A 23,620-nucleotide genomic window follows, 5' to 3' on the forward strand; every position below is an offset into this window, starting at 1 on the left:
ACGCATGTTTATAGCAGCACAATTCACAATGGCAAAAATATGGAACCAGCCCAAATGCCCATCAATCAACGAGTGGATAAAGAAAATGTGATATACACACACACACACACACCCCTCTACACCCATGGAACACTACTCAGCCATAAAAAGGAATGAAATAATGGCATCTGCAGCAACCTGGATGGAACTGGAGACGATTACTCTAAGTGAAGTAACTCAGGAATGGAAAACCAAACATCGTACGTTCTCACTCGTAAGTGGATGCTAAGCTATGAGGATGCAAAGGCCTAAGAATGATACAACGGACTTTGGGGACTCGGGGGAAAGGGTGGGAAGGTGGTGAGGGATAAAGGACTATACATTGGGTACAGTGTAGACTGCTCAGGTGATGGATGCACCAAAATCTCAGAAATCGCCACTAAACTTATTCATGTAACCAAACATAACCTGTTCCCCAAAAACCTATTGAAATGTTAAAAAAGTGACTAATGCATTTAAATAAAAGACACAAAGAATGATACGTGCTTATAAAACACAAAGCTTTTTTTCCCCGAAACACAAGATGCATCCTCACATGAAATGTAACTGGCCATGAACCTTATCCCAAGCAAATGGCAAACATAATAAAGGGTATAATCCCATAGGAGGATATAATGTAATGGCATGTTTACCAAAGGGCAGTCTTATTCTCAATAATAAGCATATTCAGCCAATAATATGCAGCAATTTAAATATAATTAACTGTATAATATAGAGTTTAAGTAAATTAGATGATTCCAGTTCTCTGCATGCAACTGGCTTTTTGCCATACTACCACCAGCAAATCCCAAAGAACAAAGTTTTTTTTTATGTTTTCTCAGAACCTGCTAAAGGAAACTATCAAGAAACAGAAATACAGAGAGCAGATCATTCAATAACTTACAAAACTAAGTATCTTCATTAGTACAGTGATGAGTAAAAAAAAAATGGACTAACATTTAATTCCTTTCACCACAAAAGGATATTAAAATTCTTTGAAGATCTTTGAAAATAGTATATTAATATGAAAAATAATAAAACAGCTGTCTGAAAAACCTCTGAAAAAAGTAGCTAAAATGGTAATTCTCACGATCATCATCATCAATAGAAGTGACCACTTACTATTTTTTATTTGCTAGGCACTAATGTGAAGCATTTTACATGCATTATCTCATTTCATATTATGAAACATCATCTCTGCTTTACATATGTAAAAATTATTATTCTTATGGTTAAGTTACTTGCTCTGGGTCTCAGAGCTAATAAATGGAGGTAGAACTTAAATTCAGTTTTGTGTGAATCCAAAAGCAGTGCTCTTATCCATTATACCAGTGCTTCCCAACCTTTGTCATATGATGGCACACATTAAAAATATTTGTAAGGCTCATTGGGGTGAGCTGAAAGAGCTTGGTGAAAAAAAATTTTCTTGCTTGCCCTGGGGTCAAAAAAAAACAAAAACAAAACCCGCACACACAAAATTTCTTATTATGAAATTATGGCATGAAAAAAATACAAAGTATTACAAATGATATTAAATATTAAATTGGTATAAATTTAGTATTTATACCAAATAAAATTTTTTCAAATTACCAAATTCATGGTAGGGTAGGCACAGTGGCTCACACTGGTAATCCCAGCACTTTGGGAGGCTGAGATGGGAGAATCACATGAGGCCAAGCATTTGACACCAGCCTGGGCAACATAATGAGACCCCCATCTCTAATTTTTTAAATAGTAAATAACCAAATTACCAAATTCATGAATTATACAAGAGGAAATCATACCAAAGATGTTCAAATGTAATTTCAACTGTTGTAAAAGTTTGAACTTATAAAAATGATTTCAAATTTCAATGCTATAAAAAATTTGTAAACAGCACACCTATATGCCATCCTAAGCACTGGAACATTGGTTGGGAAGCTTTGCATAGTATTTTTTCAATAGAATGTCATAATTAAACACTAATTTGATATACCAAGAAATTCCCAAGAACACTTTTTTTTTTTTTTTTTTGAGACAAAGAGTCTCACTTTGTCACCCAGGCTAGAGTGCAGTGGCGCCATCTCTGCTCACTGCAACCTCCACCTCCCGGGTTCAAGCGATTCTCCTGCCTCGGCCTCCCAAGTAGCTGGGACTACAGGTGCACACCACCACGCCCAGCTAATTTTTGTACTTTTAGTAGAGATGGGGTTTTGCCATGTTGGCCAGGCTGGTCTCGAACTCCTGACCTCAGGTGATCCACCAGCCTCGGCCTCCCAAAGTGATGGGATTACAGCCAGGAGCCACCATGCCCAGCCCTTTCCAAGAACATCTAAACGAAATTCAAACCAAAGGTTATCAAAGGAAGAATTACAATACTGAAGTGTCTGTAAATAATCTGGCCCACACTAGCTGCTTAATTTGGTATAATTTCCATAATACCTACAATCTGTAACATTCATTTTGACTTAATAAGAATAGCTAATCTTCATGGAGCTAGTACTATGTGCCAAGCTGTGTTCTGCTTTACATTATTACCATATTTAATCCTCACAGCAATCCTAGGAGTAGCTCTATTTTCTCCATTTTAAAGATAAGAAAACTGAGGCCAAGAGAAATTAACTTTCCCAAGGCTATAACTAGTAAATGGGAATTAGGATTTAAAGCAGTCTGACTTCAGGACCCATGCTATTAATCACCATGTTAAACTACACCCCCATAAGAAAGAAAATATATCATGTGTCAGGAGACACAGGGTAAGTAGATAGATCTCAACTTAAACTAAGTTCCATAGTGATAAAGTAAAAATGACTTGCATCTACAGCAAAGGAGACATTATCCAGGAAAAAGAAAATTGTATACTGTTTTGGGTACATTTTGCTTATGGAAATAGCATAGAAGATAAATTTAATTTCCTATGTGTGTTATGATATGGCTCAAGCAAGAACATATGTTTCTGCAACCTATTTGAATTTGTGGATTTAACTTGCTCAAGAATATTTTTAAAATCTTACTTAAAAAAGAATGAAGTTGGTAAAAATTAAAAGCAAATATGTTTAGTACTTTGATTTTCACTTACTGCTTTTCAAGTTCCCTAAGTCAAGTGTCTAATTTTGTTTTTAATTAAATGCACTACAGATAAAATCCTGAACAAAAATTCTTCTAGACATCTGGACAAGTTCCGCCTATCCAAATTCTGCCTGCCTAATCCTGCATCTTGGAAGAAAGTCTCAAAGTTTCCAACTACATTACAATAAACTGATGTCCTAAGGGTATCTCTGTTGGTCAGTGTAAATCAAATCACTCACAGAAGATGAGAATACATCTTTACTTTCATAACCAATCGATCAATAAAGAAAATGCTGGCCAGGCACGGTGGCTCACGCCTATAATCCCAGCACTTTGGGAGGCCAAGGCGGGTGGATCACAAGGTCAGGAGATTGAGACCATCCTGGCTAACACGGTGAAACCCCGTCTCTACTAAAAATACAAAAAATTAGCCAGGCGTGGTGGCGGGCGCCTGTAGTCCCAGCTACTTGGGAGGCTGAGGCAGGAGAATGGCGTGAACCCGAGAGGTGGAGGTTGCAGTGAGACGAGATCGCGCCACTGCACTCCAGCCTAGGCAACAGAGGGAGACTCCGTCTCAAAAAAAAAAAAAAGTTAACGCCCTGAATGTTATAGTTTATATCAAATTTCTCAAAGGCCCCAAGGACCAGTGTTCAACATTTGCTGGCTCAGGCTGGTTAACAGTAAATATTTAAGGAGCACCTACTAGGTACCAGGGACCATGCATATCCACCTGTTATACAGACAGTCGCAGTCTAGAACTACAATTTGAACTCGCATCTTCTGAAAGTTCAGGTATACAAATCGGAACCTTAAGCTCCAATACATAACTTTCCCTTTATAGTATATCCAAAAAAGCTATTACCAGAGCTTCTGCAATCTACAACCAACCAAATATGTTCACACGAAGAAACTAACAGGGGCACTTAGAATGTACAAAATAAGTCTTGGGTTACAGTGTACATTCTGTTCTCTGGAGCTTTATACCATGAAAATTTAGCATTTCCCCTAAAGTGACTCCTTTTCCTCAAAAATCAATTGTTTTAAAAAGTAAATTTCTATTGCTTACAGAAACCCCTACTCCTACTTATTCTTCTCTAATGGAAATACTACCCTAGAAAATATTGGAAAATAATGGAAATACTACCCTAGAAAATCTTCACTAATAATGAAGAAATGTGGCTTGATTTATTAGTAAGCTAATGCCAGGATTCTTTGTATGATTTACTGAGCCTCTCAAAAATTTTGAAACTCATGTTGAGTAAAACACATCCGACTGTGTTTTTAAAAAGCCAATTAAAACGACTATCAGATAACATAAACAGTAATTCCTGAAGTCAATGATTTTGCTTTGAAGAGGCCAAAAAGGATAAAACAGCCACCAGAAGTCTACCATAGTCTTTACAGTGAATATGTCCAACTCTGTAACTTATCCTAAGGTAACTATTCCAACTATACATCATCTATAGCAACTGTTCAGCACCCTCCAATGTGTAATCTCTTGTTCACTAGATCTTCTGCTACAAACCTCAAAGAAATCATTCTTTAAATTTCTTCAGCTCACACCATTTCCCATCCTTTTGTAAAAACAGAAGAAGACGTTATAAAACTTTGAAAATAAAAATGATAGGAAACAGTGGAAAAGTAGAGATGGCCTCTGCACCCAAGCTCTTTTCCTTTATACCTGATAACTTGTCATTTATCTCACCTACCTATCTTTATGTTCCTGGATAATCCAGGGTTCTTCCAACAGTTCAAATGGCTCTCTTACTAACAAATGTCAACGTCCTTATGTGACCATTCTGTTCCAGTCTCTGTACCATCCATTCAAGCCTGCTAGCTTTATCCTGCCAAAGAACCACGACGCTCCAAACTCACAAACCATTATACAAGCCCAACAGATACTCTATGCCGTTCTCGTTACCAACACGCTCCAACCCAATGTAAAACCTTCCTAGTATCAACTCTTCCTTTATGAGCTTTTCCCATATTCCTACTCCCTCAACATCTACCGGCCCATACTCCCAAGTCTCTCTGCTAAACGCAATTCCAGCCCGGAGTCACACCCTCTACAGCCTAATTCCCGCAACCCCAAAACCCCACCCCCCTCATCACGCCCTCTGGGGCCTCAGCTAGGAACCCCAACACCCCGCCCCACGCCCGGCACGCCCTCCAGATCCCTTTAGGGTCCTTTCCGTCGGCCCGACCAGACCCCGTTCAGGCCTTCCAAGCGCCTAGGCTCTCCCGACCACCACTCAGTCCCCGCCTCCAGCCCCTCACCGAGTAGCAGCAGCTTCACTTCTTTGGCCGCTTTTTCCCCGTCCTCCCGTAAGTTGCGGTCGATCATCTTGCTTCGCTCCACTGCCGCCTTGTCTTCGGCGCTCAACGTGCAGCCCATGGCGGCGGCGGGAGAGGGGACACGGGCCCGGACTCACTCACACCACGGAAACTGCAGCTCGGCAGGCTGAGGCACCGTCTATTGCTGGGCGGTGGCCCTCTCCGTCAGCTCCCTTAGCGCCCAGAAGAACCGGATATCCGACGTTTACGACACTTCCGGCGACGCCCCGCAGCCTTCACCGTTTAAACCACTCTCCTCAGGGAGAGGAGTTGAGACCGAAAGCGGAAGTCACGGGGAGCTGGCGGCTGGGTTGGGCGGCGGATCTGCAGAGTTTCGAGGTTCTGTCAAGTTCGCTGCCCGCCGCCCAACTTGAAGCCTCATTTACCTTTCGGCTACCTGATTTGGATAAATGGAGAAAAACCGGGGCCTCTAACTCATAATGCCCTCCCGCGTTCAAGATGCCAGTTTTGGGGCGGAGATTTCTAAATCAAAGCCTACATCCCGCGCGGGAATATCTGCTGGTAATTTCTCGCCTGCCAGAAAACCCCTTTGATCTCTGGCTGTGGAGACTCGGGACCCCTACCCAAGTATGGGACACTGCCTCCGTTGGGGTTATCTCAGGTCAATGGAATGGGAACAAGCTATCCGGCCTGGGCGCCGTTCACGTCTCACATCTGAGATCGTAACACCGACTGTGCTTAGGACCTCAGCAATAACTTTTTGCCGTCTCTGGCCCACTGACTCCTCTCAAAATGTCCCCTGGTCCTTTTGCTATTCACGTATTTCTGTGGGCTTGAGATTTGCTTAACTCCTATATTGGCAAAAGTCCACTTGAAATCGCTAGCAGATACTCGATAACCTGAAAGGTAAGCCTGTAGTTCCTCCATAAAATTTCCATGCTGCCCTTCTCCCCAGTATAATTCAGATCTTCCTACCTTAGGGTCTTAGAACTAAAACCAAGATAAGTCAACTTCAATTCCACACCCCGAAACAAACCAGTGCATCCTGTGAATCTCCTACTAAAATTTCCTGTTGTGATAACATGCAAAAGGAGAAGTTCTAGAAAAATTTGCCTCTCAGCCCTAGTATCACCTGAAACTTAAGTCCACTGTGAAAGCCCCAGGCAGATAGCATCTTTCACTAATAACCCTGGATACTGCGTGAAGGTAGTCCTAAATCAACTTTTCAGGCAAATAAGCCCACAATTACTATACGTTCTAGCGAAGGGAACTCAGTCCCTAAAACCTCTCCCTGTGATTGTAAATTTCTTTCTCTAATAGAATCTGAACTTGAGAAAGTAAGGTCCCAACAGAGAGGTTTATATAGTGATGATTCATTAATTAGAAGGATTTAATTAGAGGATTAGAGCCACCTTAAAAAGCCTCGTCCACCGTAACTCTTAGCAATGCCAATTCTTCAAGGTTTGAAAAGTCCCCCAGTCATTCCCAAATGACTGTTAAGAATGAAAGGGACTGCTTTTCCATTATCAATACTTTTGGGGAAAAAGGGCAAGAGGAAAGGGAAGTAAAACCAGTATTTATTGAGTACCTATTTGCCAGATACGGCTAGGTGCTCCCACATCCCATCTCTTAATCCTCACAACAACCCTGTGAGGTAGGTAATAATGATCCCCATTTTTACAGGTGAGGAAGTAGGCTCAGAGAAATTAAGCAGCTTTCCCAACTTCACACAGTGAGTAAGTACATCTATCCGACCCCAGAGTTACCCTTTTCTATCATGCCCCTGTAGGATATTGCCTGAGGACACCTGACAGCAGAAAGTCTAAGGTTTTCATCTAGGATTGGGAGTTACCCCAACACCAGCAGGATGCAGGAAAAAGTAACTGACCGGATGGTTGCCTCAATCTGTTGATTCTTCAGTGAGTTAGCTCAGATTTTGTCCAGGAACAGCTTTCAGAGCCAAAGATTACGTATTGAACTTTACCAAGGCATCTGGTGACTAGAAAACTCCTGGAAGGTGGTCATAGCAGAAATTGTTGGGAAAGTTCTCAGCATAATAAAAGAGAAATTTTTATTTCCTTCATGATCCACTCCTACAGGGAAAAATAAATGGCAAATGAACCCATGTATGTCAAACTCTGTAATAAACACCAGTGAGATCACAGTGTCAGGAAATTTCAGCCTGAATTAAAGATACCCTTGCTCTTAAAACTTTCTTCTTTGATGTATGTGAAGGAAGGGCTGGAGGGCAAAGTCAAAGGAAAAGGCAAAATAAATTAACAAAATGGCTGCCAGGCAATGCCCTCCCCTTCCTCCTCCCACCACATACACTCGCCTTTCCTCCTTCCATTGGGCTCACACTGCCACCTCCTGGCAATTCTTTGGATCTAATAGCTGATCAGTGGTGTTTGAAAGAAGAGTTTTTTCCCTGTCTAGGAATGATTGATTCCTCTGTATGCATTTATTTTAATAGGGAGGAGAGGTGAACATGTTTTTCAATCACAAAGGACTCTCCTCCCTATATATACTATGTTTTTAGGGAACTTCCTCAATGTAATAGGCACTAGACTGGTATAATAATCTAGTGGTAGGAAGACAACCTAGAAATTTTCCTAGAACAAAGGGGGAAAGCTGTTTGCCCAGTTTCATTTAATTTTTTTTCTTCATTAGAGAGTTTCATTTACAACCCCTATGCTTTCCACAATCTGCAGGAAGCTTCAAGGTATGCATCTTGCTGCCACGGTCTGAACTCTCAGAAGTTAGAGCCATGGACATATTCTCCAATATATTTCTCAAGCACATTCTGTAGTGCTTTATCAAATCAAAGTTCTTTGTGAAAATATAAGGTATCTCATCAACTTAGACTATGAACTCCTTAAAAGCAATGACCACACGCCCTGTGTGGGTCCCAGGGACTAGTGGGTGTTCAACTATTATGCACTGAATTGAACTAAAGGAGTCAATGTTGATATCAGTATAAACTTTTATCATAAAAATTATTTATTAGCTGTTTAAATGGGAGACTATCCCACTCCCACCAGCCCATTTCCCCTTTTGATGCTCAGTGAGCCAGGAATTTGTTCAAATAGAGACCACACCTCCCTCTGGCCCTGCCTTGACCCGTTAGTGTTACCTGATTCAATTGAGGGAAGTAGGATGGACAGGTGGTCCCAGATGGGTGTCCTGTCCAGTTTGCAGTTATTCCCTGTTTGTTGAAAATACCACCACCAATACCAACCAACACAGTTCCTACAGTCTCAATCAATGAACAGCCAAGACCAACTCCCGTGCCCTCTCTCCAACCCAGTGCTGCAGATAGGAGAGAGATTTAAGTCTTTGTCACTGAAGCTAATTTTGAGAGCGATGAATGGGAGTAGGAAGGCATTTAATGGATCATGGAAACCCCACCCTTCCCATGCCCAACCTTAAGTCTCTTGTACCCGATTGTCCAGGGGACTGGAGGTGGGTCGCTGCCATGAGGAGAGAGATCAGGGAGGCCAGTCCTGGAAAGAAAAGATTCGCAGTATTATTGATCAGGCTGATTACCTGGCCTCTCTGTTTCCAGCTACTTTACCAATTCAAATGCTAACCTCCACCCTCGCCAGTCTGACCCCCAGTCATTCTAATTCTTCCTCCTAAAAGAGAGGAAAGCCATCCTGCCTTATTCTTGTCTCTGCTAAGATCAGGCTCTACCCTTGATCTCCTGTGTGCAGGAGAGAGACAGAAAAATAGAACAGAAGGGCTTTTCCTGAAGAGTGGGAGAGAGAGAGCTGCAGTCAGCTTTCCTATCTTCTACTCCATGTACCCTAATTTCTATTTTGCCTTGTTTCTGGCCAAACTCAGTAAAGGAATACACCCTACTGGTCCTCTCATTTTAAGGAAATCTCAGGTATAAAACCAGAAAAATGATCTATTAACTCAAGTGGAAACACTTGGCTATAATTTAGTTCTTTTTAAACCTAGCAAGGAAATGAGAAAACATGGGTCATTTTCTTACCTTGCTTGGGTGCAATTACTGCCCTGGACAATTACACTGAAAAATAAAATATCCTAAATGGCCCCTAGAATAACTCCAAACCTGGCCTGCTGCCCTGTATCCTCCAACTCCTACCCTTAGAGAATTCCCTGCTTCTGGAAGCATGGAAATTTCACCAATTGAGAGGTTTCACCTCACCTTTGTGACCCTTTTCTCTCGTCACCGTCTCACCATACCCAGGTTCCCTCCCCTAGCAGTCAAAGATCACAGCCAAGTCCAAGGCTTTTGCACACGTTCATCCTGTTGACTCTGTTCCTGACCCAGGAAACACTAAGCAAAAGCTGTGTGCAGAGACCCCAGCCTCAGCCCTAGCCAGCTGGGAAAAGGTGATCCCACAAGGTGGTCCTTGCAATCATAACTGGCCCCAGCCCCATATCCCTCCGAGTGTCCAGCGGCCCATCATGACTCCAGCCGGGGTGAGGTGGCAGGACGGAGGTAGCTGTCTGACATGATGATGTCGCTGGTGAGTTGCTGCTCCAGGAACTCAGAGGTCTCCTCAGCTATCTGGCCTGGGATTCGAAAGTCAACAGCAGGTGGCTCCTGCTTGGGGCTGGGTAGGGGTCGGGAAACCCAGGACTCAGAAGGACAGCCAGTCCCCTGGAGGAACTGCAGGAAGTTCTCCTCAATGGAGCCCTCCCGGCTAGGCAGCCTCAGCTCCTCCTCTGGAGCTGGCTTGAAGAAGCAGACAAACTGCTTGCTGAGCTCCCCCCGGATCTGCCGGTTGAGACATCCATAGAAGAAAGGGTTGGAAGTGAAGCAAAAGTAGCCAATCCAGGTGACCACACTCTCCACCTGCCCAGTTGAAATGGGCTGAGCACTCAGGGCAACATAGAGGTGGAAAGAGAAGTAGGGCAACCAACAGAGCAGGAACTGTCCCCCCACAGCCAGGAGAACCACTGCTGCTTTCCCTCCCCCAAACGTCCGGTGTGGGGTGGTCTGGGGGGCCCCCGAGCTGGTGACCATCGTGGAGCGGCTGCTGAGAGATTCGGAGCGTTGCCGGGGTGTCTCCATCCACGTGGGCAGTGGCCCGTGCTGCATGGCAGCCACGCGGGCCACTCGGAACATGCTGCAGTAGACCACGAGGATGAGGAGCAGGGGCAACAGAAAGTAAAGGACAGCAAAGACCACCACAAAAAGCTGGCAGTAGGCACTGTGGCTCCATTGGAGTGAACAGCCTGGGGGGACACTGGGAGCTCCTTCCTCCCAGGAGACCCTTCCCAACACTGGCACAGAAGCCATGGCCAAGGCCTTCACCCACACACCCACCAGCACAGAGGCCACCAGCCCCAGCGTCATGCGCACCTCGTAGCGCATGGGGTGGACCACGTAATAGTAGCGCTCCACATTGATGGCTGACACCGAGAGGATGGCCAGGCTGACAAAGCACACGCTCAGAAACAAGTAGAGGCGGCAGGCCACCTCCCCAAAGAGGGCGTGGTCAAAGAGGGCGGAGCTGGAGAGCATGGCCAGGGGCATGAGGGTCAGGGCAGCCAGCAGGTCCACCAGGCAGAGGTGGAAGACGAAGACAAATTTTCGGAGGGCAGGCGTCTTGGCGATCACGGCCATCACAGCGGCATTGCCAGCCACAGCAGTCAAGTCCAGCAGGAGCATGAAGAAGAGGGCCACAGATTCCGAAGCAACATCCCGTAGCCCCACCTCCGGGACCCCACTGGCAGTAGAGGGACCTGGGGTTTGAGGGACCCTCCCCAAAGTGGAAGAGTTCCCTGATGACTGGGGGATGGGTGAGGACTCCATGGGGCCGAAAGAGGGCACCCAGGGTACCTCCTGTCACAGGCCCATCCCCCATCCTAGTCCAGCGACCCTGGGATGGCGAGCCCAGGCCCAGGCTTCCTGGTTTCGTAGGGGGCACCTCCCACTGGAGCCTCTTGGGCAGGTTTGTCTGCGTACAGAGCGCCAGGCCAGGCAGCTGAAGGATCAGAAGCTCATCCCCTTTCTGGCCGGAGGTAGCTCCAGGGTCTGCCTTGGTGACTGCTAAGAAGCAGGAGACGTGGGAGGTGCAGGAGCCTGACCCACTCAACACTCCGCTTTCGGAATGGCCTTCACCTCTTCCTTTTCCATCTCCTTTCTGCCATTCTTGTTCTCCATACCCTTCTACCCTTTCCAGAACTGTTAGCCGGGGATTCTAAATCCTGTTTCTCCTTCCCAGGGTCCTGCTGATCTCTGGGATAGTGCCTCAGTTTTAGGGTTCCTTATGTAAATTTCCTGATTTCTTGTCTCCTCAGAATGGCAAGAGCTGCTGGGGAGTAGAAGGAGCACAGAATTTAGTTTCTAGTCCCAGTTCTGGGCATTACTAACTCTGTGAATCTTCTGAATTTCAGTTTCCTCATAAATCCATCTGTAAAATGAAAGGAAGAACACTTGCTTCACAACTGTGTTTCTGGATCCTGCGTGATTTGTTAATAATAATACTAATGACAAGCAGTAGCATTGATACGGCGTTTTCCACATGCCAGACCCTGTTCTCAGCACTCTACCTATATTAACTCATTTTATTCCTCACACAACCCTATGAAGTAGATAATATTTTTATCTCCATTTTGCAAGAGATGAAACTGAGGTCTAGAAAGGTTAAGTAACTTACCCAAGGTCGCACAGCTAGTAAGCGGCAAGGGCTGGGCACCCACCTGGGCAGTCTGGCCCCAGGTCCAGTACTCTTGCCCACTGTGCCATGCCATATGTGAAGGTGCCCTCCGTGCCGGCTGGACTATAATAGGCATCCAGTAAATAGTTGTTGAATTTCAGCTGTCTCTAAAACTGTCTCTTGTTGCCCTAGGGTTATCATCTGAAAAGGGGAGCTGTGCTTTAGGCTCTTTTGACATCACTACTCCCAGCACAAAGAGCTGCCACTTTGGGAATGTTGAGTAGGAGCAGTGAAAACAAAATGTCCCATCTGGAAGGAAACTGGGAGGCCAGCTCATCCAGCCTCCACTGCTCCCAAAGCCAGAAGTTGCTTCAAGCTGCCCTTCTCCACCCACTCATGAACTCTTCAAGGCCACTGTGCCCCTCTTGTGGGAAAGGAGCTGCTACCAACCTCCTGCTCCCCAGATCCCCGAATCTCTGATCTCTGGAGCTGACCCTTGGAGGATCCCTGACCAAGAGCTGCATTGGTTCTAGACTGTTACTACAGTCACAGAACAAGAAGTAGGGAGGAGACACTGAGGTTGCTCAGTTTAAAAACCCATCATTTCTATGGCTGCAATAAAGAGGATCACATGGCAAGATGGGCCCCACTCTCCTCCACAGTTATAGCCTTACAGTCACCTTTGGTTTTTGGTGTTTCCATAAACCTTACACCAATCCAACTTCTAACATGCTATACATGCAATAGGTGCTGGATACAATTTTGTGAATTGAATCAAACTCAAATTGGTAGTTGAATCCCTGCCCCCTAGGACAAACTCCAAGAACACTCAGTCAGCCAGCTGTGTGCCAGCCAAGGGACTCTCTTGTGGAAAGGATAGCCGGGGTTCCTGGACTTGAGGAAGCCCTAACTTTGGGCAACTGCCTAGAGACGTGCCTCTCTCTAGGGACACAGAAAGCTCATTTCACAGTTAAGATGCCCACAGAGACTTAGAGTCTGCAGAGAAGTTGAAGAGCGGGCACAAAAGTGAGACATCAGCTTCTCATTAGAGTCTACCAGGAAAAATGCCTGAAAGAAATGCTAGGAGAAGCATCCTTCCTTCTTACTCTCCATGCTCTGATTTACCTATCCCTTCTGTCTGTGAGTGAGGCCCAGAGGATGTGGTTCAGAGTCCCTCCCTGGTGGCTGAAGGAGGAGAGGCCCACCATGTCTGGATGGACATCAAGAGTCCCAGACGGAGGGAAGCAGACCTGGTTTCCACGTGGAGCTGGAGGGATGCCACGAAGCCATGATGGAGCCCTGAGCAAGAAGGCATTGGACATTGCTCTTTTTCATAGCTCCCTCAAGCTTGCCAGTGTCTCCACAGTGACTCCTAAATGCCAGGATTCCAATTTACCTCTTAACAGACAGATCAGTGTATCTGGCTAATGGGCACTCCCTCACTAATGGACTGGGGTTATGGAGGGGTTATGGGTTTCATAGGTGAAACCCAGGGAGCCTCACTCCTCTCCCAGGTCATATCATTATGCCTACTCCCCCAACAGATGCTTTCCTTCCCCCACTACTTACTTCCAACAGCACCCCTCTTACCTCCAGGACCTTCAGTACCTAGAAGGCTTTGCCACTAGGGCCTGAGGTCTGGGCCTCTAGCAGGGGCATGGTCAAGTTACAGGATGCAAGATGTGCATAAGTGCCCAGCCCAAGGCCACAGAGGTATTGGGATTCACATGCACCTGTTTTCCAGATCCAGAGCTTCCATCCCAAAGACCTGAGCCTGGCCTTCCTTCAGACAAGAGCGTGCCCCTCCTAAGCTAGGGAAGATTTCCAGGGAGCTACAACACCTCTCCTCAGCAGAGTTGCCCACGCCCAGGACACAGTTGCCCATCAGCCTGTATGCTGAAGGGCCCATTCCTAGAATGTGGGAGACCCATGTCCATGACATGGAGCAAGACAGATGGAGAATGCTGTTTGTCTGCAGGATGTGGGTATTCCTGCCGGCAGGAGATGATCAACCCCCCAGCTCTGGGCTTCAGAGATGCCCACACCCCAATACCGCCTTTGGGATACCTGAGAGCCCATCTCCTGATCAAACTGCTCACCAGAATGTAGGCAGGGCTGGTCCTTGGAAAGCCACCCTTCTGTGGGGATACCTTGGCACTCACCACCAGGCTCTGGGTCTGGCCCCCATTCCTGGCCTAGTCGGCAACTCCTACCTTTGCTGAGCAGTCCCGGCTCCCATGTGATAGCTCCTCTCAGCTGATGCTTCTCCAAGGCTGCTGAAGCCTGAAGCACTGCAGTGAGCGGTGAGAGGCAGCCGGCAAAGCAGAGTGCTCCGAGAGCCTCTGGGTCCTAATGGCCTCCTGCTTCCCACCCAGCCCCTCAGAGTCACTTCTGGAGCAAAAAGGTGGGCACCAATGCCCCAGGCAAGGTGCCTGGCAGTGAGCTCAACTCCTCTCACTTCTCTCAGGCTGCTGGATTGCGTCTCAAAAATTTCGTGGGGCCAGGAAATGATAGGTAGGGGAGACCCTCTTGACCAGCCTGATGAAGTAAAAAAAAAGTACATGGAGTCAGAAAATCCAGGTTTAAGGCCTGGCTATGGCACTTACTAGCCGTGTGACCTTGGGCAAGTTGCATTTTGGCCTTGATTTCTTAGCAGTTCAAAGAGAAGATAGGCGAGATGCATGGTTCTGTGTGACATGAGAACCAAGGTGCTGATGCAGGCAGGTCAGCGCAGACCCAGGGCCCCAAGGCTTAGGCCAGGGAGGCGGCTGAGGCTCCAGGGGATGGTCCAAGGTTTGGCCCCTTTGGAAGCTGCCTAATGCGTATGGGGGACAGGTTTAGGAGCAGCACTCAGGTTTGAAGGGCAGCTGAAGGCTTTGTCTTAACCCTGCCCTTGCCTCCCAAAAGCACATTACTATTATTTGCTTAGATTGTATGTTTATTGGAACTGGGGCTGTGAGGGCTGATGGAGATTGGCAGGGAGGGGGCAGGAGGATCTAACATCCCCCCGAGCCACCATGGGAACCACCACAACACTGCTTCCTGAAGGAGACAGAGTGGGGGCCAGGGACTCAGGAATGCTCACACTGATCTGGATTTGTGGGACTGGACAGAGCTAGGTAGCATCAGCCACTGAGCATCGCCCATCTGTGGCATGATGGGCCTTCAGAGACGCAATGAAGGGGCATGGCCTCCCTCTAGCTATGAAGAAAATGATCATTTACCCGGGTACATGACTGATACCCAAGGATAGAATCCTAACATTGCCAAGCTGTAGGACATCCTACTGGCCAAGGTATCCATGTTTCTGAGACCCAGAGAGATAAAGAGATTGCTCAAAGCCACATAGCTCCACATGGCAGAGCCATGAGTCTAAACAGGGAATTCAGGCATGATCCCCTACTCCAGAGCCTGCTTCCCTGAGACTTGCCTATCTAGGGACTCCTTCTGCCTCTAAGAAGGAAAAAGGGAATTCTGGAATTGTTTACCAGACCCAACCCAAAGAGCCATAAGAACAATGAGTTACCCAAGGACCTCACTGGGACAAGTTGGCTGCCCCAAGCCCCAGGTCAAAAACAAAGAGGCCACTGACAAACCAAGAGCCGATGCAGCAAGTGCCGCTGTCACCAGCCACCACTTTTTGAGCTGTTATGAGTGTCAGGCCCTTTACATACAGTTTCTTTGATCCCCACACCAATCTATGAGGCAGCCATGACTTGCCCTATTTTATAAGTGAGGAACCGGGTGCTGGAGGAGAAGTGACTTTCCCCAAATCACACAGCTAATAAGTGCAAGAGCTGATATTTGAACCCAGATCTGTTTGAAGTCCAAGTATTTCCTCCTCCTTCTCCCTTCGTTCCGTGGCCTCTCCAGTGGCCTGACACAAGACTGTGGACTACAGCCCTAAAAGGTATCTTCATAGAAGTAGTCACTGCCTTCCAGAAAGCCTAAAACAGACCTCAAAATTAGGCATACCTGAGTACAAGAAATTCAAATGGAAATACCAAATTGAAAACCTGTAGACAGCAAAGTGATTTTTAGGAAGCCCTGTGCTGTTGTGTTGGCAAGATTAATTTGGCATCAAGCAGATTGTCTGGGATTAGGTAAAGCCTGTCCCTGCTCAGCACCCACATTCTTCCTGCAGGGCCCCAGCCCAGACTGGCATGGCCCCTTCCAAGGGATTCAATAAGAACTGGAGCAGACCTGGGCCCACTGGAACAGGATTTTAGAAAGAGCGCTAGACTGGAGTCAGAAAACCTTGGTCCCAGTTTGGCGCCATTCTATTGGTTGGTGGTAAGACCTTGGCCTGTGAGTTGGCTGTCTGTGAAAATGGGCAAAATTCTTCACTTCCAAGCTTATCTAATAGTGGTAGGGAGCCTGCAAAACAAACATAGCCTGCCTCTCCAGCTTCAGGGAGCTAGCACAGGTAATCACAGTTCATGTGGTGGCCAGCAGGCAAGGCGTCCGTGTCCTGAAGCCCCTCCCAGAGAGCTATTGGGAAAGGCAGTACCAAAGAGGCAGCATGTTCCAGCTGTTGGAACCATCTTGGCTCAGGAGGTCGGCGGGGGAACTGCTTATTCTAGCCTGTGGGCAAATAATAAATAATAATAATAATCATGCTGGCTGGGCACAGTGGCTCACGCCTGTAATTCCAGCACTTTGGGAGGCTGAGGCGGGCAGATGATTTGAGATCAGGAGTTCAAGACCAGCCTGGCCAACATGGCGAAACCCCGTCTCTACTAAAAATACAAAAATTAGCTAGGCATGGTGGCACATGCCTGTAATCCCAGCTACTCAGGAGGCTGAGGCAGGAGAATCGCTTGAACCCAGGAGGTGGAGGTTGCAGTGATCTGAGATCGCACCATTGCACTCCAGCCTGGGCAATAAGAGTGAGACTGTGTCTCAAAAAATAATAATAATAAATAATAATAAGAATAATGCTACTAGTTCTTGAAGGCCCACTTTGGGAGGCACTTCTTATGCTGTATCTTATTAAATGATCTCAGTCAGGGTGTGGAGTAGCTACTGACAGCACACCCCCAACCCCACCTGCCAGTCCCTCCTTTTAGTAAAGCTTAGCACAATGGAGGGGGCAAGAAGACCAAGATGGAGAAACTGAGTGTGATCCCCCAAACCACATAAGAGATCCATGGCTCACTATGCTGTGCACACACCCAGGAAGGGAATCCTGTTACAGGACGGGGACCAGGCCCTGTTTCCAACAGTGGCACCCCTTCCCTTGGTATCATGGCAGGGCCCTTCCTGCTGAGGACTGATCTTTGCATCCTAGACTTGCTCCCTGGTACAGTTTTACCCAACCCTTGTGCACCAGCACCTCGTGACAGGGTCGTGTCTGCCCATCCACCCTTTTCTGCCCCAGGATGAGACCTGGAAGCCAATCAAGTTTATCTTTCATTCATCCATCCACTTCTTCAATAAACATTGAAGACTTCTTATGTTGCCACTGCCCCCTCCCTAGAGCCCCTTGCCTGCTCAGTGGCACCCACTACCCTCCTTCTCTGCCTTGTGTCAGAATCTGCTCTCAGGAAAGAGGTTGATAAACCCATTTGCACTGATAGCAGCTTAATGTGTTCTCTCCCAGGAATATTAACAATTTAACAGGGAACAAAGAGAAGAAGCAGAACGTTGGGATTCCAGCATCGACCAGGGATGTCCCTGAGATCCCACAACATAGACTGCCTGTCAGCCGCCTACTCCCTAGCCAGGCCTCCCCCGCCAAGCTGCTGGCATTGTGTCCTCTTGGCATCCACCTCCATCCGCATGGGCACCCAACCCCCCCGCCCCTGCCAACCAGACAGCAGGCTTACAGCTGGGACCTCCCCACCACAGCTCAGTTCCTGGCTTCCTGGAGCCCCCCTGTACCAGCACCAGCCATGCCTGCTTTCCAAGCACCCACCTCACCCTGCCCACCATCTGGGAGCCAGGCCGAGGGGCTGAGGAGGGAGGCAGAGGAAAGCAGAGGTGAGAGCCCTTCCATTCTCTTTATTCCCCCACTGTCTGGCCTACACCCCCTGCCAGGAGCTGAGATCCAATGGTATATTCAGCCTGCAGCTGCCACTGGTCATGTGAGCCCATTGCTAGGTTACAGGGACCCAAAAATAAATCCTTCCCAACCAGATTAGAAACTGGGGGCCTCGGATGAACCAGGCTCAAAAGAGTGGCAGGAACACCCACAGTGCGTGTTTAGGCCAGGGCTGCTATGGACCAGGGCCCTTCCCATGCTGCCCACCTCCTGTCCATCAGCAGGGGCTCAATGCTGGAACCCCACAGAAAAGTCCCAGAGAGCTCCTGGGTCTCCTATTTATTAATAACACAATAAATAGGTCTACAGGCTGAGTGGCCCTTCCTCACTAGCAATCAGGGTCATATCCTCTGCATGTTCTTCCCATCCAACCTTCCCATCATCAGCCTGTCCCTCCACAGGCCCTGCCCTACACCCAGTGCATGGGCAAAGCAGAATTAGTCATTTGCCCTGTGGCCTGGGGGCCATCTGCCCTAACAGTCCTTTTCCAGACTCGGGAAGGGAGCTCTGGCAGTAGGCACAGCACTAGGCGTATTCGTGTGAGTAGTCTTACACAATCTTTTCTGTTAGTCTCAATGATTCCATTTACAGATATGGACACTGGGGCTTAGAGAGGTTAAGTGACTTTTGCAGAGCCACACAGTTGAGCAACTGGGGTTCAAACCCCAGATCTATACTATGGGGATGAGGCAAGGAAGAAGACAGGGAAGCACAGTTATGGAAAGGGGAGTTCCCCAAAACCCTTCCCTGGGGCCTGAAAACTTGGCACTTTAATTGCTCTGAATTGGAGGGGAGTTATCTCCCCCTGGAACTTCTTTCACATCCTCCAAGCCAGGACGCAGCTTACCCAGGCCACGTACCTCCTTCCCCATGGCTTTGGGCTCTGTCCCCTTCTCTGGGAAATACTGTCCAGGACCTGGGTGGGGTCATCCCCGGTGCAGAAGCCTGGGGAGGCAGACACAAATCCCCACTGCTCAGCACAACCCTGCTTCAGAAGCTTGACATAGGGCCAGAGTAGCAAAGCTGAAAGGATCACAGGAGGTCAGGTGTCTAACTCCTGATTTTACAGATGAACAGGCCTAGAGTGGAAAGGGAACTTGCCCAGGGCTAGGCTACACAGCTAGAGGGTAAAGGAGGTGCAACCAGAACCCAAGCCTCCGGAGTCCTGCTCCTTTTTTCAGCTTGTCATTAATGGTGCACATCTGGGTTCCTGGGGCCCTTCCTCAACCCACCATATCCCTAGGACCTCCCAGCTGTCTGTTTTCTTCAGCTCCTCCTCCCCAGCAAGGTTCTGAGAAGGCCCAGACACCCCACTTACCTCTGTACTGTCCTTGTCTCCCCATTTTGAGTACATTCCTATGGTCTCCTGAAGCCTGGGAGCACCCTATTCCCACCTCCTTCAGCTCCTAGCAGCCCAAACTGCAGGCTCTATGTCACTCCACTCAAGACATGTTTATTGAGCAACTACTATATGCAAAGCTCTGTATAGGAAGTGAGGAAGAGGGTTACAAAGATTAAACAAATACAGACTTGCCTTCTTGGTGCTTATGTCTAGGATGGGGACAATGCAGGCTGTAAGTGTCAAGGGATGGTGAAATTGCTGGGGAGATTCAAAGGAAAAAGTGAACTTACTTCCTCATGAAATCTAGGAAGACTTCATGAAGGAAGTGGCATGGGTCTTAAAGGAGGAGTAGGATTTTAACTGTGAGTAACTGAAAGAGGCTGAGGACAGTAGTCTAGATGGAAAAAGAAGGCCTACCAAAAATATGGAAATAGCAAGTTTAGGAAATATTAGGGCACTGTGAGTTCTCCAATTTGACTGAAAAATAATCTGGATGTAGGGAAGAAGTGAGAATAGAAAGGTAGATTTATGGGACTGCGCCCCTTGCAAGCCAGGCTGAGAAGCCAGACTGAGAAGTCAACATAGCAAAATGTCTTGAGCAGGGAAACATAAGGCCACAGATGTGCCCATCTCCTATCTTTTTTTTTTTTTTTTTTTTTTTTAAAGATAGAGTCTCTTTCTGAAACCCAGGCTGGAGTGTGCAGTGGCGCAGACATGGCTCACTGCAGTCTCGACCTCCCAGGCTCAAGTGATCCTCCTGCTTCGGCCTCCCGAGTAGCTGGGACCACAGGTGTGCCACCACACCCAGCTAATTTTTTATTTTTATTTTATTTTATTTTATTATTTTATTTTATTTTATTTTATTTTATTTTATCTTATTATTTTATTTTTGAGATGGAGTCTCGCTTTATCGCCCAGGCTGGAGTGCACCGGCACGATCTTGGCTCACTGCAAGCCCCACCTCCTGGGTTCACGCCATTCCCCGGCCTCAGCCTCCCGAGTAGCTGGGACTACAGGCGCCCACCACCACACGCGGCTAATTTTTTTTTTTTTTTTTTTTTTTTTTTTTTTAGTAGAGACGGGGTTTCGCCATGTTAGCCAGGACAGTCTCAATCTCCTGACCTCGTGATCTGCCCGCCTATAGTGATGGGAGTCTCGCCATGTTGCCCAGGCTGGTCTCAAACTCCTGGGCTCAAGCAATCCTCCCACCTTGGCCTCCCAAAATGCTGGGATTCCAGGCCCAGCCTCCTGTCTTTTGGTGGGTCCTTTGATAAGTATTTACTGAACCCACAAGTTCCAGAGCAAGGGGCTGAATCAGAGACGAGGGATTTTCCTTGTCATTCAGGCCCAGAGGGAGAAATAAAAATCCATATAGGTCATCAAGGAGATAGTGCATGTGAATGTGTGACAGAGTGCACTCAGGAGAAAGGGGAGGTCACAGATGAAGTGATACAGCATCAAATGACTCTCATGTTTCTTAGGTGGGGCTCTGAGGATCTTTGGCCCAGGTACTCATGAGTGACCATGTCCATTCTTCGGAGAGGAGGGGAAAAGGTGGAGTGGTAATTTGAGTGCCAGGAAATTCTCCCTATAGAGTAATGATATCATAAGAAGCTGTCCAGCCTGTCCTGAGAGGACATGGCATCTGGACTATCGGCTGGTCCTTCCACCCTGGAACGCCCAGTTCAAGGCCTACTTCTTTGGCCCTGGCCTGAAAACAAAGAACTGGGCTGGGTTTCCCAACTGAGAGCTCCACAGAGCACTCCCAGCAGTGCCTGGTGTCTGACTCTGGGGGGCACCCCTGCTCTATGTCTCTGGGTCAGTCGCCCCTAACCATCTCATCCTCAGCCAAGCCAACCCCTGCTGAGCCCAAGGGAATCTGACTCTTCCCTGTCCAGGCTGGACACCACTGAGCACAATGATACTGGTCCTGTGACCTCTTTCCCAGACATCTCCTTCCCTCCAAAGTCCTCTCCCTGCGTTCCTGCCCCACCTAAAAATAGCCCCCCCCCCCCCGACTCTTATGCCCATTGGTTGAAGGGAGGGACAGACTTCCAGACCTAGAACTCTCGGGGACTCCTTGGGGATCCAGAGATAGCTTGTGAGTGGCCCCTGGGGTTTCTGGGCGCCCGGGAGGTGGTCAGCCCTCACCCACATGCCTGGGGACCCTACTGCAGAATGGCAAGTGGAAGCTCAGTCTCCTGGATGGCCTCCCCTGGAGGGGTATCCCTGGAGGATGTAAATCAGCATTGCACGAGGCAGGGGTTCCTAGAGGGTGAGGTCCTGGGTGGGAAAGAGGACCCAAGCCGCTCCATTTCCGGCCCCCAGACTGCCTTGACAGCCGGAAACCACAAGGGGGCAGTGTTGGCCACAGAGCTGCAAAGAGTTGACTGCAGTCCCCGGTGACAGGCTTCTCCCCGCCCAACTGCCACCTGCCTTCTCCCTCCTGGAGACCGTGGTCCTATGGTGGTCCTGTGGACCCTGACCTTTTTACACCATCACAGTCGGCTGGGAGGACCAGGCGAGAGGGCCCTGGCTCGTTAAATAAAATCCCTCCTACTCCTAAGAGCTTATGAGGAAGAGATGGGCCGACTGGTGTCCCAGAAGGAGGCCTGAACCGGCGGTCCAGCGTGCATCCACATTTAGTGGGCAGTACGCTTTGGGCTGCTCTCCAGCCCCTGCTGGAGCCCCGGCTTTTCGGAGCCCCAGCTTCCAATGAGGGATTGGGCCACGATTTTAGGCATTCTCTAAGGTCCTTTTCCGCCCTAGAATTTGAGCGTCTGAGTCAGCCGCTGCTGTCCTTGAGTGGCTTCTCTCTCCAGGCCCCGGACAGCTTCAGAGGCTCAGTCTGGGTGGGTGGAGGGATGCAGGAAACAGCAGTGGGCATTTCTGATCTCTACAAACCAGGCCATTATTCTGGAAACCACAGTCATGAAGAGGTGCAGTCCTAGGACTGGGAAAAGACTGAGAAAGGAATGACCAGGGTCAGCTGGATCTCAGGAAGACCCCTCTCATGGGCTCCATCTGACTGATTTGTGTGATTGTGTGAATGGCAGGATGGCTGGAAGCTGGCTGAAGAATGCCCTGTCCCAGGCCGTGGAGTTATGTTGAGCTTCCTTGAAGTAGAGGCTGCAGGAAGCCTAGACGTCCCTCCTTCCGGCCCTCCTTACTCCCAAATCCCCACAACAGTCCCCTTCTCTCCTCCCCACATTGCTGACACCTGCTTCTAGCTCCCTGCCTGAACCTGAACCTCCACCCACAGAGAGCGGAACCCATAGCCACAGTTCTAGGAGGGGATCCCTGCCTGGCCTTCCTATCCCTAGCCTGTCCTGCCCAGCCCTGTCCCTCCAGACCAGCCTCTGCTCACACCCACATAGCCCTGCTCCTGTGCCTCTGAGGCACTCTCTCCCAACTCCTGTAATTTCACACCAGGCCCCTGGACAGTGTGTGTCCAGCACCTCCGCTTCCCTGATCAGACATCTGATCCAGCACCTGGGGCCTGACCCCCACAAGCACAGGGTGTGTCCTGGTTCTTCTATCTCATCTCCTTTCTTCCTTGATGGCCCCATTTTCTCACTTTTCCTGTCTCCCTTATTTGGTTTCTCTTCTTTGATCTGTCGTCTGCTCTCTGCATCCTGTTCTCAGAACTCTCTGAGTCCTGGAGCCTCTTGGCCATGGGCCTCTGCTCCTTGACCTCTCTGTTTCTTTGCCTCAGTGTACACCTTTCCCCCTTCCCTTTCCATCTCTCTCTCCATCTTCACTTCCTCCTCTGCAGTGCATACACTGAGTATCGGATCCATCTCTCCCTGGATGAGGGTATAAATAGCAGAGGGAGGCTGGGCTAGAAGCCAATTGTGCTACCAGCCTCTTCCTTGCAGTCCTGGGCTTAGCATTCAGGACCAGTAGTGGGAAGGGTCCTGGGCAGGGCTTCAGGGGTAGGGAGTTGGAGGGTTGCAGTTGAAGGCCACTGGATGAGTGACAGACCCAGGCAGAGAGAGGGGTGCTACCGCAGCTGGAGGGAGTCCTGAGCTTCACGTGCAGGCCAGGCTCCCCACCTAATGTGCGTATGAAGTCGCTACTTCTGCTGCTGGAAAAGGAGCTCTGGGTCAAATGACCCTCCCAAGGGCCGCTGGAGGGCCCTGTCTGCTCCTCTGGTACGTAGATGCATGGGCCCAGGTGGCTGCCAACAGACAGCAGCTGGGGACTGGAGTAGAAGTGGTGCCCTCAAGAAACAGG

General features: G+C 48.3%; 2 protein-coding genes across 2 annotated transcripts in view; both read right to left on the reverse strand.

The window, feature by feature from the left end:
- Positions 1 to 5,600, reverse strand: part of GNAI3 (G protein subunit alpha i3) — a 44,953-nt gene extending 39,353 nt beyond the window's left edge. The window contains exon 1 of the mRNA XM_003804893.6: positions 5,344 to 5,600. Coding sequence (XP_003804941.1) covers positions 5,344 to 5,461 — 118 coding nt within the window. The 5' untranslated portion in view covers positions 5,462 to 5,600. The remainder of the gene's footprint in view (positions 1 to 5,343) is intronic.
- A 1,321-nt stretch (positions 5,601 to 6,921) lies between these two features.
- Positions 6,922 to 14,307, reverse strand: GPR61 (G protein-coupled receptor 61). The gene is made up of 3 exons (XM_034933045.4): positions 14,213 to 14,307; positions 9,536 to 11,753; positions 6,922 to 8,864 (listed from the first exon to the last, which is right to left on the reverse strand). Exon 2 carries the CDS (start codon positions 11,150 to 11,152, stop codon positions 9,797 to 9,799), a length of 1,356 nt encoding a protein of 451 aa, XP_034788936.3. The 5' UTR covers positions 11,153 to 11,753; positions 14,213 to 14,307; the 3' UTR covers positions 6,922 to 8,864; positions 9,536 to 9,796.
- Positions 14,308 to 23,620: the final 9,313 nt, after the last annotated feature.

This window comes from Pan paniscus, chromosome 1 (assembly GCF_029289425.2).
Source record: "Pan paniscus chromosome 1, NHGRI_mPanPan1-v2.0_pri, whole genome shotgun sequence".
Taxonomy (NCBI): domain Eukaryota; kingdom Metazoa; phylum Chordata; class Mammalia; order Primates; family Hominidae; genus Pan; species Pan paniscus.